Source organism: Aquarana catesbeiana, linkage group LG03, assembly GCF_042186555.1.
Source record: "Aquarana catesbeiana isolate 2022-GZ linkage group LG03, ASM4218655v1, whole genome shotgun sequence".
NCBI lineage: Eukaryota > Metazoa > Chordata > Amphibia > Anura > Ranidae > Aquarana > Aquarana catesbeiana.
Genome location: NC_133326.1, coordinates 716,394,469 through 716,411,126, shown reverse-complemented (window position 1 = coordinate 716,411,126; position 16,658 = coordinate 716,394,469). Strand labels below are relative to the sequence as shown.

Genomic DNA, 16,658 nt, shown 5'->3' with positions numbered 1-16,658 from the left:
AGTTCTCTATAAAAAAAACTGTATTTATAACTGAATGTAACTGCATTCTGATAGTTACACACTGTGTGGGATCATGTTACATTCCAGTTATATTTCTTATTGCTTCTGATTCATATAGCCTTAGAATATATAAGTGAAATAAGGAAATTCTTGTTCAGTTATATATTATCAGGTAATAACAATAGATTTATTACTTTTTAGGACAAATATGTTCAATAATCCAGAAGTAATGGAAGCTTTTTCTTTCTTTTCTTAAAACAAATATATTATTACCTAACTAGTTCCTAGAATTATATTTTTGTTTATTCTAATCTGAAGCAATACAACCTCAATTTTATGAGTTAACATATCTAAACGGTTACATATGAATAAAATATGTAATTGTTTACTCTAAAAGGGTTAAAATCCCAAAATAATTCAAACTATCTTCATCAATACCAAAGTTATTAACAGTACCTTTCTAACTGAATTATTTAGCCTAGGGCAAGACTAACCATATACAACCACCCTGGAATAAATAATTTCAACAAAAACTATATTCTGCACTCCAATTAATGAAACATCATTTTGATGTCTTTTGACATAGCACTTCTCTCCTGTAAGCGGAAGATCCGTGTACCCCCATTAGCCCTCCTCATTCTCCCAACCATATTATGTGGGAGTGTGACGAAGGCACTTATTCCCCTGAGAGAGATATTTATTCTTTCACGGGTAAATTGTGATTACTTGCAAAAAATAATTTATACAATGTATCATCTAATCTCATATGTTTTTTGTTTACTCTTTACTCCAGAATTCACTGGTTTCTTTTCTATCTTTTCATCTCTTCAGTCCACACAGGTTGATCTGCGCAGTCAGCTCTGCATAACAAAAAGTAAGTCAAAACTATTTGATCTGTTGCCATGGCACCACTGAATATACTTTCCCTGAATGTTCAGGGAATAAATGTCCCTCAAAAAAGGACCAAAGCCTTCCGTACTTTCCATAACAAGAAGGCTCACATAGTATGCCTCCAAGAAACACACTTCACCAAAGATTCTACTCCAAAATATATTTCTCCTTTTTATCAACAAATTTACACGGCTTCTGCCTGTACCAAGCAAAGGGGAACTCTAATTGCATTTCACCGATCCACACCATTCACCTTATCAGAAATTAAAGACCCAGAAGGTAGATACCTGATACTCATGGGTTATATAATGGATACAGCAATCACGGTGATTTCCTACTACGCTCCTAACAAACAACCTACACCATTCCTCTCACATATATTACAAGTGATTAATACACACAAAATAGGAACAGTGATAATGTGTGGGGATTCGAACCAGGTCCTCCTCCCATTTCTAGATAAATCACCTTTTACACCATCCAAAATAACCTCTAGATTACCTTTTTCTCAACTTCTTTCCAAATACAATCTGGTAGATTCGTGGAGAGAAAGTAACCCAATGAAAAAGAAATTCACTTATTTCTCGCACCCTCATCAAACCTTCACCAGAATAGATCATATTTTTCTAACAATAGGAATGCTACCAGAAATTATTGCATCAGATATAATTCCGATTCCGTGGTCTGACCATAATGCAGTATACACTACTATAGCCTCAGCCATACCAAAAGCGCATGACCCAACGTGGTACTTACCGGACATAATGCTCAAACACCCACTACATCAGATGGCCATTGAACAAGCTTTAAAGGAATACATATCAATTAATAATACAACAGACATTTCCCCAATAACACTGTGGGAAGCTCATAAGCCTGTCTTGCGTGGTACAATACAAGGACAAATGGCACTATTTAAACGGGAACGCAAAAATCTAGCAAAAAAACTAGAACTCAATTTTAATGCAGCCTACATATCATTTCAAGATAATCCATCTCAGAGTACAAAATCTCATCTGGAAAAATCTAGATTGGAATACGATCTATTTCTCACTGAGTCAGTTGATAAATCCCTCAAACGCTCCAAACACAATTTCTACATGAATACAAACAAACCAGGTACATATTTGGCTCGGGCATTAAATTCAACTAACAAATCTTTCAAACCAATACGTTTGAAATTATCAAAAAATGTTTATACTTGTAATCCAGTTAAAATAGTCCATAAATTTCACTCACATCTCGCAACTTTATACAAGACAAACAATGAATTTAATCCTACAGAGGCTGAATCCTTCTTCTCAAAAATAACCTTACCTGAGTTATCTCAGAATCAAAAAAGCAGTTTGGATGAGCCTATAACTATAGATGAAGTTGCTAACGCCATAAAAGACCTAAAACTTAACAAAAGACCAGGCCCAGACGGCTATTCGGCTTTATACTATAAAACATTCTCAGAAATACTCTCTCCCATTCTCACTGAAACTTTTAACAAACTTCTAGATGGACATTCTTTTCGGCAAGAAACACTAATGGTAATTGTTTGTATGATCCCAAAACCCCTTTCTGATGATACTTCCTGTGTGAATTATCGGCCTATCTCTCTGTTAAACCTTGATATTAAATTATTAGCAAAAATAATAGCAAAACGCCTCAATAGCATTATAGGAAAATTAATACATAGAGATCAAGTAGGCTTCATGCCAAATAGACAGGCAGGCGATAATATACGCAGGGCAGTGTTATTGCCACATATTGCTAAAAAACGGAAAATCCCTTTATGTTTCATATCTCTCGATATTAAGAGGGCATTTGACACAGTATCCTGGCAATATATGCAATATTCATTACAAAAATGGGGTTTTGGACCCCACTTTTTAACATGGATCAAAGCATTATATAATAAACCCAAAGCCTATATAAAATATGCTGGATACAAATCTGAAGCCTTTAATATCGAAAGAGGTACCCAACAGGGTTGCCCATTATCTCCCTTATTATTTGCCCTTATACTCGAACCCATGGCCCAATACATCAGAACAAACCAAACTATAACTGGCATTGAAATAGGAGGTATTACACACAAATTATGTATATTTGCAGACGATATATTACTTTTTCTATCATCACCACAGGTCTCTGGTCCTAACTTAATACCAGCTCTTGATGGATTTGCAGCCCTATCTGGCCTTATGATTAATCCTAAGAAATGCCTAGTGCTTAATATTTCACTCACAAACATGGAATTGATCCCGGCTAGGGCTGCACTCCCATTCACATGGGCAGAAAAATCAATCCCATATCTTGGAATTCATTTAACAGCATCTCATTCTGACTTATTCTCAACCAATTATCCTCCTGTATTAAGACAGATCACAAATCTAATAAAACAATAGTCGCAACTTCCTTTATCCTGGATAGGGAAGATTAATGCAATCAAAATGACTATTCTACCCAAATTGCTTTATCTATTCAGAGTCCTCCCTATTCCAATTCCTTCCTATTTTTTGAGAATAGTACAAAAAAGAGCAACTTCGTTTATATGGGGCTCTTCTAAACCACGTATACCTATACACACACTACATCTTCCCAAAAATAAAGGAGGCTTGGGATACCCTAATTTTACTAACTACTACAGAGCAGCACATTTGGCCAGTCTGTCCAAATAACATGCAAAACAGGAAATCCCATTATGGGTATTTATAGAGGCTTCAGAAAATGACCCTCTATTAATATCAAACTTATTATGGCTTGATCCTAAAGACCGCTTTAAAATTCATAATCCCATAACTAAACACTTCTTATCTCTCTGGGATAAACTAAAAACCAAATATCAGTTACAATCTCCACACAATCCTCTCCTTTCTTTTATCAGAAATCCGGCCTTTTATCCAGCATGGATCTACCCAAATTCTTTTAAAGCTTGGACAACATCAGGCATTCAGACACTAAATGACTTCATAGCGTCTAAATCATTCCTTTCATTCCCATCGCTTAGAGAAAAATATGATCTACCAAACTCTGAGATATTTAGATATCTCCAAATCAAAAACTTCTATACACCATTCCTAAAGGGGGATACACCATTATCCCAATTATCCATTTTTGAATCAATCTGTACAAAAGATCCATTTGCTAAAGGTACAATTTCATCACTTTATAATCAATTATATGGAGTTACAAATCTTAATAGACCCTCTTACGTTCAGAGGTGGGAGGAGGACCTGGGCCGAACTTTAGAAGACACGGACTGGTCTAACATATGGCTCACATCTAAGTCATCTTCACCCAACATCTTAGCACTGGAGACAAATTATAAAGTCCTAACTCGCTGGTACCTTGTACCCGCTAGAGTGGCAAAATATTCACCTAATACCTCAGCTCTTTGTTTTCGAGGATGCCCAGAAATAGGCACACTTTTACACATATGGTGGACGTGCCCAGTAATCCTATCCTTCTGGAAGGAAGTCTTCGTGATTGCATCTAAAATATTTAAAAAAATAATACAACCAGATCCATATATAACTTTACTTAATCTAAAACCGAAATGGTTAACACTCTCTCAATTCAAACTTATGATCCAACTAATAACGGCTGCAAAACAAACAGTGGCCAAGGCATGGAAATCTCCTACATTGGTACTAGCAGAAACAATTCACAGAATGAATAATACAATGTCCCATGCTAAGATGGTAGCCATCGATCAAAATCAAATTCCAAAATTTGAAAAACTTTGGCATCCTTGGATAAAACAACAGTTCCTGTCAAACTTCAATGACTCTGTCCTGTTGCCATGGTAACAGATTAAATGACTTACAGAGACACCCATTCTAAGGCTTCAAAGAGAACTAAAAAGAATAATAAACTGACGAGCGGGACAACCTTGTGGACCATACCTCTACCTTTCTACCCTTTTTCTTCTTTCTCTTTCCTTTTCTCCACCTTACGATTAAAGCTCATTATCAGAATTTATATACACTCTACCTGGAAACAATATGTATAGTAGGTATAAATCATTTAAATACCTACAAAAGTAACTAAGGAAATGTCATATATCTTTAATTTAGGTTTACGTGAACCCAATGTTTAATATTTGAAATTTCATGATATTTACCTATATAAACCCTACTGTAAAACAATGAGCTTACTTTATAGATCCTTGTAAACTTACTTTATGTATCTTTATAACATTGTATACTCAATAAACTTCTTTTGACAAGGAAAGGTAGAGGTATGGTCCACAAGGTTGTCCCGCTCGTCAGTTTATTATTCTTTTTAGTTCTCTTTGAAGCCTTAGAATGGGTGTCTCTGTAAGTCATTTAATCTGTTACCATGGCAACAGGACAGAGTCATTGAAGTTTGACAGGAACTGTTGTTTTATCCAAGGATGCCAAAGTTTTTCAAATTTTGGAATTTGATTTTGATCGATGGCTACCATCTTAGCATGGGACATTGTATTATTCATTCTGTGAATTGTTTCTGCTAGTACCAATGTAGGAGATTTCCATGCCTTGGCCACTGTTTGTTTTGCAGCCGTTATTAGTTGGATCATAAGTTTGAATTGAGAGAGTGTTAACCATTCCGGTTTTAGATTAAGTAAAGTTAAATATGGATCTGGTTGTATTATTTTTTTTTATATTTTAGATGCAATCACGAAGACTTCCTTCCAGAAGGTTTGGATTACTGGGCACGTCTACCATATGTGTAAATATGTGCCTATTTCTGGGCATCCTTGAAAACAAAGAGCTGAGGTATTAGGTGAATATTTTGCCACTCTAGCGGGTACAAGGTACCAGCAAGTTAGGACTTTATAATTTGTCTCCAGTGCTAAGATGTTGGGTGAAGATGACTTAGATGTGAGCCATATGTTAGACCAGTCCGTGTCTTCTAAAGTTCGTCCCAGGTCCTCCTCCCACCTCTGAACGTAAGAGGGTCTATTAAGATTTGCTACTCCATATAATTGATTATAAAGTGATGAAATTGTACCTTTAGCAAATGGATATTTTGTACAGATTGATTCAAAAATGGATAATTGGGATAATGGTGTATCCCCCTTTAGGAACGGTGTATAGAAATTTTTGATTTGGAGATATCTAAATATCTCAGAGTTTGGTAGATCATATTTTTCTCTAAGCGATGGGAATGAAAGGAATGATTTAGATGCTATGAAGTCATTTAGTGTCTGAATGCCTGATGTTGTCCAAGCTTTAAAAGAATTTGGGTAGATCCATGCCGGATAAAAGGCCGGATTTCTGATAAAAGAAAGGAGAGGATTGTGTGGAGATTGTAACTGATATTTGGTTTTTAGTTTATCCCAGAGAGATAAGAAGTGTTTAGTTATGGGATTATGAATTTTAAAGCGGTCTTTAGGATCAAGCCATAATAAATTTGATATTAATAGAGGGTCATTTTCTGAAGCCTCTATAAATACCCATAATGGGATTTCCTGTTTTGCATGGTATTTGGACAGACTGGCCAAATGTGCTGCTCTGTAGTAGTTAGTAAAATTAGGGTATCCCAAGCCTCCTTTATTTTTGGGAAGATGTAGTGTGTGTATAGGTATACGTGGTTTAGAAGAGCCCCATATAAACGAAGTTGCTCTTTTTTGTACTATTCTCAAAAAATAGGAAGGAATTGGAATAGGGAGGACTCTGAATAGATAAAGCAATTTGGGTAGAATAGTCATTTTGATTGCATTAATCTTCCCTATCCAGGATAAAGGAAGTTGCGACTATTGTTTTATTAGATTTGTGATCTGTCTTAATACAGGAGGATAATTGGTTGAGAATAAGTCAGAATGAGATGCTGTTAAATGAATTCCAAGATATGGGATTGATTTTTCTGCCCATGTGAATGGGAGTGCAGCCCTAGCCGGGATCAATTCCATGTTTGTGAGTGAAATATTAAGCACTAGGCATTTCTTAGGATTAATCATAAGGCCAGATAGGGCTGCAAATCCATCAAGAGCTGGTATTAAGTTAGGACCAGAGACCTGTGGTGATGATAGAAAAAGTAATATATCGTCTGCAAATATACATAATTTGTGTGTAATACCTCCTACTTCAATGCCAGTTATAGTTTGGTTTGTTCTGATGTATTGGGCCATGGGTTCGAGTATAAGGGCAAATAATAAGGGAGATAATGGGCAACCCTGTTGGGTACCTCTTTCGATATTAAAGGCTTCAGATTTGTATCCAGCATATTTTATATAGGCTTTGGGTTTATTATATAATGCTTTGATCCATGTTAAAAAGTGGGGTCCAAAACCCCATTTTTGTAATGAATATTGCATATATTGCCAGGATACTGTGTCAAATGCCCTCTTAATATCGAGAGATATGAAACATAAAGGGATTTTCCGTTTTTTAGCAATATGTGCCAATAACACTGCCCTGCGTATATTATCGCCTGCCTGTCTATTTGGCATGAAGCCTACTTGATCTCTATGTATTAATTTTCCTATAATGCTATTGAGGCGTTTTGCTATTATTTTTGCTAATAATTTAATATCAAGGTTTAACAGAGAGGCCGATAATTCACACAGGAAGTATCATCAGAAAGGGGTTTTGGGATCATACAAACAATTACCATTAGTGTTTCTTGCCGAAAAGAATGTCCATCTAGAAGTTTGTTAAAAGTTTCAGTGAGAATGGGAGAGAGTATTTCTGAGAATGTTTTATAGTATAAAGCCGAGTAGCCGTCTGGGCCTGGTCTTTTGTTAAGTTTTAGGTCTTTTATGGTGTTAGCAACTTCATCTATAGTTATAGGCTCATCCAAACTGCTTTTTTGATTCTGAGATAACTCAGGTAAGGTTATTTTTGAGAAGAAGGATTCAGCCTCTGTAGGATTAAATTCATTGTTTGTCTTGTATAAAGTTGCGAGATGTGAGTGAAATTTATGGACTATTTTAACTGGATTACAAGTATAAACATTTTTTGATAATTTCAAACGTATTGGTTTGAAAGATTTGTTAGTTGAATTTAATGCCCGAGCCAAATATGTACCTGGTTTGTTTGTATTCATGTAGAAATTGTGTTTGGAGCGTTTGAGGGATTTATCAACTGACTCAGTGAGAAATAGATCGTATTCCAATCTAGATTTTTCCAGATGAGATTTTGTACTCTGAGATGGATTATCTTGAAATGATATGTAGGCTGCATTAAAATTGAGTTCAAGTTTTTTTGCTAGATCTTTGCGTTCCCGTTTAAATAGTGCCATTTGTCTTTGTATTGTACCACGCAAGACAGGCTTATGAGCTTCCCACAGTGTTATTGGGGAAATGTCTGTTGTATTATTAATTGATATGTATTCCTTTAAAGCTTGTTCAATGGCCATCTGATGTAGTGGGTGTTTGAGCATTATGTCCGGTAAGTACCACGTTGGGTCATGCGCTTTTGGTATGGCTGAGGCTATAGTAGTGTATACTGCATTATGGTCAGACCACGGAATCGGAATTATATCTGATGCAATAATTTCTGGTAGCATTCCTATTGTTAGAAAAATATGATCTATTCTGGTGAAGGTTTGATGAGGGTGCGAGAAATAAGTGAATTTCTTTTTCATTGGGTTACTTTCTCTCCATGAATCTACCAGATTGTATTTGGAAAGAAGTTGAGAAAAAGGTAATCTAGAGGTTATTTTGGATGGTGTAAAAGGTGATTTATCTAGAAATGGGAGGAGGACCTGGTTCAAATCCCCACACATTATCACTGTTCCTATTTTGTGTGTATTAATCACTTGTAATATATGTGAGAGGAATGGTGTAGGTTGTTTGTTAGGAGCGTAGTAGGAAATCACCGTGATTGCTGTATCCATTATATAACCCATGAGTATCAGGTATCTACCTTCTGGGTCTTTAATTTCTGATGATAAGGTGAATGGTGTGGATCGGTGAAATGCAATTAGAGTTCCCCTTTGCTTGGTACAGGCAGAAGCCGTGTAAATTTGTTGATAAAAAGGAGAAATATATTTTGGAGTAGAATCTTTGGTGAAGTGTGTTTCTTGGAGGCATACTATGTGAGCCTTCTTGTTATGGAAAGTACGGAAGGCTTTGGTCCTTTTTTGAGGGACATTTATTCCCTGAACATTCAGGGAAAGTATATTCAGTGGTGCCATGGCAATAGATCAAATAGTTTTGACTTACTTTTTGTTATGCAGAGCTGACTGCGCAGATCAACCTGTGTGGACGGAAGAGATGAATAGATAGAAAAGAAACCAGTGAATTCTGGAGTAAAGAGTAAACAAAAAACATATGAGATTAGATGATACATTGTATAAATTATTTTTTGCAAGTAATCACAATTTACCCGTGAAAGAGAATAAATATCTCTCTCAGGGGAATAAGTGCCTTCGTCACACTCCCACATAATATGGTTGGGAGAATGAGGAGGGCTAATGGGGGTACACGGATCTTCCGCTTACAGGAGAGAAGTGCTATGTCAAAAGACATCAAAATGATGTTTCATTAATTGGAGTGCAGAATATAGTTTTTGTTGAAATTATTTATTCCAGGGTGGTTGTATATGGTTAGTCTTGCCCTAGGCTAAATAATTCAGTTAGAAAGGTACTGTTAATAACTTTGGTATTGATGAAGATAGTTTGAATTATTTTGGGATTTTAACCCTTTTAGAGTAAACAATTACATATTTTATTCATATGTAACTGTTTAGATATGTTAACTCATAAAATTGAGGTTGTATTGCTTCACATTAGAATAAACAAAAACATAATTCTAGGAACTAGTTAGGTAATAATATATTTGTTTTAAGAAAAGAAAGAAAAAGCTTCCATTACTTCTGGATTATTGAACATATTTGTCCTAAAAAGTAATAAATCTATTGTTATTACCTGATAATATATAACTGAACAAGAATTTCCTTATTTCACTTATATATTCTAAGGCTATATGAATCAGAAGTAATAAGAAATATAACTGGAATGTAACATGATCCCACACAGTGTGTGACTATCAGAATGCAGTTACATTCAGTTATAAATATAGGTTTTTTTATAGAGAACCATCTCTTAGTATAATAAATGAAGAGATATCAGGAATTAGGATGTCAGTCCATTGAATCTTCTTGGTCCATGGATGATGTGGCATAACGGCCTCTTTTGTGAGAATGATGATTCCCATTTTGTTCTGAAATTTTCTGGGTGCTGCCTGAAGGTGAAGATGATGCCATTCTTCTGCGTGTGGGAGTGTTGCTGCTTGTGGGTTCTGTCAGATTTAATTTTAAAAGGGTTTGTTGTAGTTCATCTGCTGATCTGCTTCTGTAAATTGTACCTTGGTGGTTAAATCTGACTGAAAAGGGGAAGCCCCATTGATACATAATGTTAATCACGTGGGGGTCCATCTTTCTTTTTGGCTGTGAGGGCGCTGCATTTTTATTTCTTCACACAATAAAATAATCAATAGAAGAAACTCATTGTAAATGTATTAATAATAAGGAATGAGACCGTATTATAATGATAGATAGATAGATAGATAGATCATTATATAGGCCACACATTTCCTCACTGACCAATAGGAACATGGTATTGGATAGATATTCTACCCAATCACAGTGATCAGTGAGTGACAGAAGAAGAAATCTCACTTATATTTATTCATAGTAAAAAAAAACCCTGCAGGATACCAACTAAAGCCACACCCATTTCCTTACTCTATTGATTAAAAATTCCACCAATCCCATCCTATTCCACCAATGCCATCCACCCTCCCTGTGATGTCACCAGTTTCTGGACAGATTTCTTCTAATTTCCCCCCACATATCTTTATGCAATCTTCCCATACACATATCCCAGCATGGAGGGGCTCAGTGAAGGTGGTGGTAAAGGAGCGGAGGTGTCGGATCGGGTCACACAGATCATAAAAGGAGATCCGCCCGGCCTCATAATCCAGATATATCCTGACTCTGTTACTGGAGATATTGGTGGATAAGGGGATCTCTCTATTGCCATGTCTCACTGAATACTGATTACCAGACCTGACTAAACCCCAGGACTTGTTATTAAATCCAATCACTGACTCCTGACCTCTCCTGTTTATACTGGGGTAACACATCCCGACTCTCCAGTTATCTGATCCCCCGACATCCACTTCCCAGTAATGTCTCCCTGAGGAGAAACTCCGACTGCTCAACACCTGAGGATAATCCTGAAATCTCTCTGTTTTGGGGTGCTTATGATTTATATCTGACCAGGATACAGTTTTGCTGTCATCTGATATATGGAGATAATTATGAGCTGTGCTTACATCCAGTAATATATCTGTAGGTTCCTGTATAGGGAAGTATACATTTACCTCTGTTATTATATCAGATAATGTGTGTAATGTGTGTGAAATTCCACCTATATCCAAATCCCCTCCATCATGGAGGATCTTCTCATGTCTCTCTCTGTCCTCATTATCTCCATCCTCAGTATCACACAAGTCACCTGTGTCTGATTCCTGTAAGACAGTCAGTGGATCCGTCATGTTACACAGCTCCTCAATGTGACGTATCTTCCTGGACAACTCCTCCTTCTTTATTTCCAGATCCCGGATTAATCCCAGCACCGGCAAGGAGACCTGTTTTGCCTGCTCATATATCTCCCTTAGGACTTCCTTCTCCAGCTCTTCCAAAAGTCTCCTGAGATCTCTAAACAGGGCAGTGACTCTTTCGGTGTCACCAGTTGCTTTTTCTTCTACTTCCCTCCTGTGTTCCTGCAGACTCTGGACTCTTTCCTCTATCTCCTCTCTCTTTGGCAGAAGTTTCTGCAGAACATTCCTCAGTGTCTCCTTCTTCTTCTCAGAAGCCTTATTAGGTGACTCAATCTCATGTCCTTTATGTCCTCCAATCATAAAACAAGACACACAGATACAGGTCTCATCCTCAGTGCAGTAATACTCCAGGATCTTCTTATGGACGGAGCATTTCCTGCTCTCCATGGACAAGGTGGGGTCAGTTAAGATGTGTTCTGGGGACTTTTTGTGGACTCTCAGGTGTTTATCACACAGAAAAACCTCACAGAGCAGACATGATCTAACAGCAAGTGCAGGGTAGTCCACACAGTGAGTACAGAAGACCCCGGACACCTCCTGATGTGGCTGAGCAGACAGGAAGTTCTCCACTATCTTACATAGTGTTATGTTCCTCTGCAGTGCAGGATGACCCCTGAACCTTTTTCTGCATTCAGGACAGGAATATCCTCCAAACCTCTCCTGTGTATCCAGCACACGATCAATACAGGCCCGGCAGAAGTTGTGACCACATTTTAGGGTTACAGGATCTGTATAAATGTTCAGACAGATGGAACATTCCAGCTCAGCTCTTAGATCAGACGCCATTGCTTACAGCAGATGAGGAAATGAAATACAGTTCTCTGACTCCGGGGAAGAATGCAGTTGGGAGGGGTCACGTTCTCTTACACATGGTGAGGCTGGGCTGGATCATTGAAATTTGACACGGAGATCAGAGTGCAGAGGAGGGAGGGTTTTCTCACAGTAGTAAAGATAATCACACCCCCTCACATTAGAAAAGAGTTCAAGGGGAAAGACGGGTGTAAAGAAGAAACATGGCACACTAACGCTGGCTGTAGATGAATAGAATTTTGAACCCCCAACATTCTAACGTAAAATTTATGTGAATATTCCCAGAACATTCAAATGCCACTCCAAAGATTTTGCTTCCATTTAACATTTGATTTTGGAATGAATGACCTTTACCAAATGAAAACCGCATACACTGTTAGAAATTAGTTCCTTTCGAGAAAAATTTTCCATCCTGCTCCTTGGAATTTTCTCATCACTGCGGTCAAAAACTAACATCAATTTAACCCAGCTAATGACTCGAAAAATTTACAAACTATCTTAGAACATTCTTTTCCTAAAATAATTCATTCAAAATTCTACCCATCTATGGCCAGGTGAAAGATGGACATGGCTGCAACATGGTAAAAAGGAATGTGCTTACCTAGAGTCTGAGCCTAGTAGTTATAAATTTAGGATCAGGGATGGTTGGGGTGTCTGGTTAAGTGAAAGTAAGTGAGAGAAGTATGTAGGCTGCTATTGCTGACTTTCTTCTTCATTGCATCATGTTTTACTTATTACCAGGGACATTGCTAGGATCCAAAACCTTCCAGGGTATCCTTTGGTACACTTGGGGTGAAAAGTTGAAAAGTGTCGCAGTGAACAGGGCTCGTGTTTTTTTTTTTCTTCTTCACCATCTCTCCTGGTTTGCCCTATGTCACAGGCTCACCCCAATCCTGTCTCCCTCCTCCCATCATAGGCTCCACTGATCCTCTCTCCATTTCTCTCTCCCTCCTCCCCCAGATCTGTGCAGGGTGCCAGGGAGCTGCCCCTTGGTGAGGGCTTCCCCTTGCTCTTTGGGCCAGGCAACTGGGCCTCCCCGCTGTGCCTGCTTGTGGATTCACCATGACATGTCGCCACCAGCTCCCCCCTCTCCTGTCTCAGCAGGCACGGACCCCTGTTCCCATGCTCCGTGCGCACTGTGGATTAAGGCCACGCTCCCTGTGCAGGGCCGGTGTGGAGGGGTGAGGCCTGTTGCCAGGGTAACCCAACGCCAAAGTTCAGGTTACCTGAGCTCCGCAAACGCGCCTGACTCCAGGATAAGAGGCCGGAATGGCGCATGGGGGTTGTTGCCTCTTGTTCACTGCCTCCCTGCTCCGATCTACATTCTGTGCTGCGGTGAGACCTTCACAGCCCCCTACTGCACCAAGACCGACCCCTAGCTCACTTCCCCAGGCTCTGGTCTACTGGCTGGGGAGTCCCTTAACCCCCACGCTGTCAGAGCTCTGCCATACCTGCTGTGTGCTCTGCCCTGTGCTGGATGTAACCCTTGCTGCCCAGATCTTTGCCTCTGTGTGCTAGACGTAATTCTCCCCTGCCTGGATCTCTACCTGTGTGCTCTATATGACTCTCCCCTGCCCAGATCACTACCTGTGTGCTGGATATAACTCTCCCCTGCCCGGATCACTACCTGTGTGCTGGATATAACTCTCCCCTGCCCAGATCACTACCTGTGTGCTGGATATAACTCTCCCCTGCTGGGATCACTACCTGTGTGCTGGACGTAACTCTCCCCTGCTCGGCTCTCTACCTGTGTGCTGGATATAACTCTCCCCTGCCCGGATCACTACCTGTGTGCTGGATATAACTCTCCCCTGCTCGGCTCTCTACCTGTGTGCTGGACGTAACGCTCCCCTGCTTGGCTCTCTACCTGTGTGCTGGACGTAACTCTCCCCTGCCCGGATCACTACCTGTGTGCTGGATGTAACTCTCCCCTGCTCGGCTCTCTACCTGTGTGCTGGACGTAACTCCCCTGCTTGGCACTCTACCTGTGTGCTGGACATAACTCTCCCCTGCCTGGATCTCTACCTATGTGCTGGACGTAACGCTCCCCTGCCTGGCTCTCTACCTGTGTGCTGGATGTAACTCTCCCCTGCTCGGCTCTCTACCTGTGTGCTGGACGTAACTCCCCTGCTTGGCACTCTACCTGTGTGCTGGACGTAACTCTCCCCTGCCTGGATCTCTACCTATGTGCTGGACGTAACTCTCCCCTGCTGGGATCACTTTCTGTGTGCTGGACATAACGCTCCCCTGCCTGGCTCTCTACCTGTGTGCTGACCGTAACTCTCCCCTGCTCGACTCGCTAACTGTGTGCTGGACGTAACTCCCCTGCTTGGCACTCTACCTGTGTGCTGGACGTAACTCCCCTGCTTGGCACTCTACCTGTGTGCTGGACGTAACTCTCCCCTGCCTGGATCTCTACCTATTTGCTGGACGTAACTCTCCCCTGCTCGGATCACTTTCTGTGTGCTGGACATAACGCTCCCCTGCCTGGCTCTCTACCTGTGTGCTGGCCGTAACTCTCCCCTGCTCGACTCGCTACCTGTGTGCTGGACGTAACTCTCCCCTGCCCAGCTCTCTACCTGTGTGCTGGCCGTAACTCTCCCCTGCTTGGCTCGCTACCTCTGTGCTGGCCGTAACTCTCCCCTGCTCAGCTCGCTACCTCTGTGCTGGCCGTAACTCTCCCCTGCCCGGCTCTCTACCTGTGTGCTGCATGTAACTCTCGCCTGCCCGGATCACTACCTGTGTGCTGGACCTAACCCTCCCCTGCCCCGATCTCTGCCCGTGTGCCCAGAACTGAATCTCCTGTGCCCTGTCTGTGGCAACCAATAGTGAATGGACCTCCACCTCACCTGACTCTTTAGTAACACAGCACAACACCCGGAATGTGCATTGTAAAGCGGGTGCATTGCAGGAATACATGTGTGTTTTGCGTGCATTATGACACAGTGTGAGTGGGCCCAATTTATCTACACTTACCAATAGAAAAATGATATCCAATTAAGCAGTGGGTGAACCATGCATAGACCCAGTAATGGCAAAGCTATGTATATATTCTGTCTCAGTGAAAACACAAAAATGAATATGCTTGTCACGGTCAGGGGTCAGGCTCAGAGACCAGTAGCTATAGCAGTCAGGAGATTCCCACAGACCTGCAAGATAAATACACAAGCAGATCACCTTGGCAGATGAGGCAGGCTCACTTGAGGCACGAGGTCTAAGCACTAACTGGTATTCACCAGAACTTTTGATGGTGGAGATGGGTTTTGCTGCATGCTAGTACCAGGTCACGGTCTTCAGGATCACCCCACCAGAAGGTGAGCTACTTGGGGTCCGGTTGCAGATGCAGCAGGTAGGGATCAAGCAGAAGCATAGTCAGTAAACAAGCCAAAGGTCAGTAACATAGGTGTGCGCAGCCTACTGCATTAGGGTGTGCACTTCAAATCTCAAACACACATACCTTTCTCTGCAGCCTCAGCTGCACTGCATGGGGAATGAATGAGAAGTGCTCTGTGCTGAGCGGCTTTCAGCTCATTCACAAACTACAGCATAGTAAGCATAGTAATGCTTTAATTATGATTGAATACAGTGAGTGACTGTGTTAATTTAAAAAAGGATGGGGTCGGTAAATTACATATTAATTAAGCCCCTTCCCCTGCTCTCAATCCTGAAACAACCCCCACAGCAGCTAGGTGGAGAGGAGAGGAGGGAAGCCAGCAGCACTGCTTGGGGGGGTGCAACACTTGGGGAAGCCCGGGCAGTAGGGGGATTCTGCACCACACAGAGTGATTAGGGTGTGTACAGGCACACCTGGTACACCCCCTCTGAACCCCTTTGGTCAGTAACAAGTTGTTGCAGGTTGGGATCAAGCAGAAACATAGTCAAGGAACAAGCCAGAGGTTGGTAACAAGTGGTTGCAGGTTGGGATCACACAGAAGTGTAGTTGAGGAACAAACCAAAGGTTGGTAACGAGTGGTAGTGGAAATACGGAAAACAGCAGGAGTGACAAGAGCGAGATATTGGCTGGAAAGAGCACAATAATCTGAAAAACAGGAAGTGCAAAGGCATGGCTAAAATAGGAAGTTCATTGGAGAAACAAAGGATTCAAGAGAATCATGGTTCAAGGCAAGATCATTCTAGGAATTGTCCAGAGAACTGTCCAGCATCCCAGGTGAAGGCAGGGAACAAGAAGGCTGATCAACAGTAGTGGCAGGTGAGAGACCAGGAAAATCTACCTGTACAAAAGAAGGAAAGGAAGGAACAACCTAAAATGAGACCATTGAAACACAATATTGGGGAAAAAACCCACCAAAACAAATTATGTGGGTGGGTGGAGTGTTGTGCAGTGGCAATAACACACACACAGTTCAGGTACAAATAGTAGAACTTGTATTGAAGTAAAGGCACACAGTTC

The 16,658-nt window shown here is 40.5% G+C and overlaps 1 protein-coding gene across 1 annotated transcript; it reads right to left on the bottom strand.

Annotated features, from left to right (window-relative positions):
• Positions 1–9,978: 9,978 nt before the first annotated feature.
• LOC141133692 (E3 ubiquitin-protein ligase TRIM39-like) lies at positions 9,979–12,272 on the bottom strand. Its single transcript, XM_073623188.1, has one exon. The coding sequence runs from the start codon at positions 12,221–12,223 to the stop codon at positions 10,565–10,567; it is 1,659 nt and encodes a 552-aa protein (XP_073479289.1). The 5' UTR covers positions 12,224–12,272; the 3' UTR covers positions 9,979–10,564.
• Positions 12,273–16,658: the final 4,386 nt, after the last annotated feature.

Excerpts from the sequence above, each read along its gene's own strand:
- LOC141133692 (XM_073623188.1), bottom strand. The coding sequence starts at position 12,223 with ATGGCGTCTGATCTAAGAGCTGAGCTGGAATGTTCCATCTGTCTGAAC.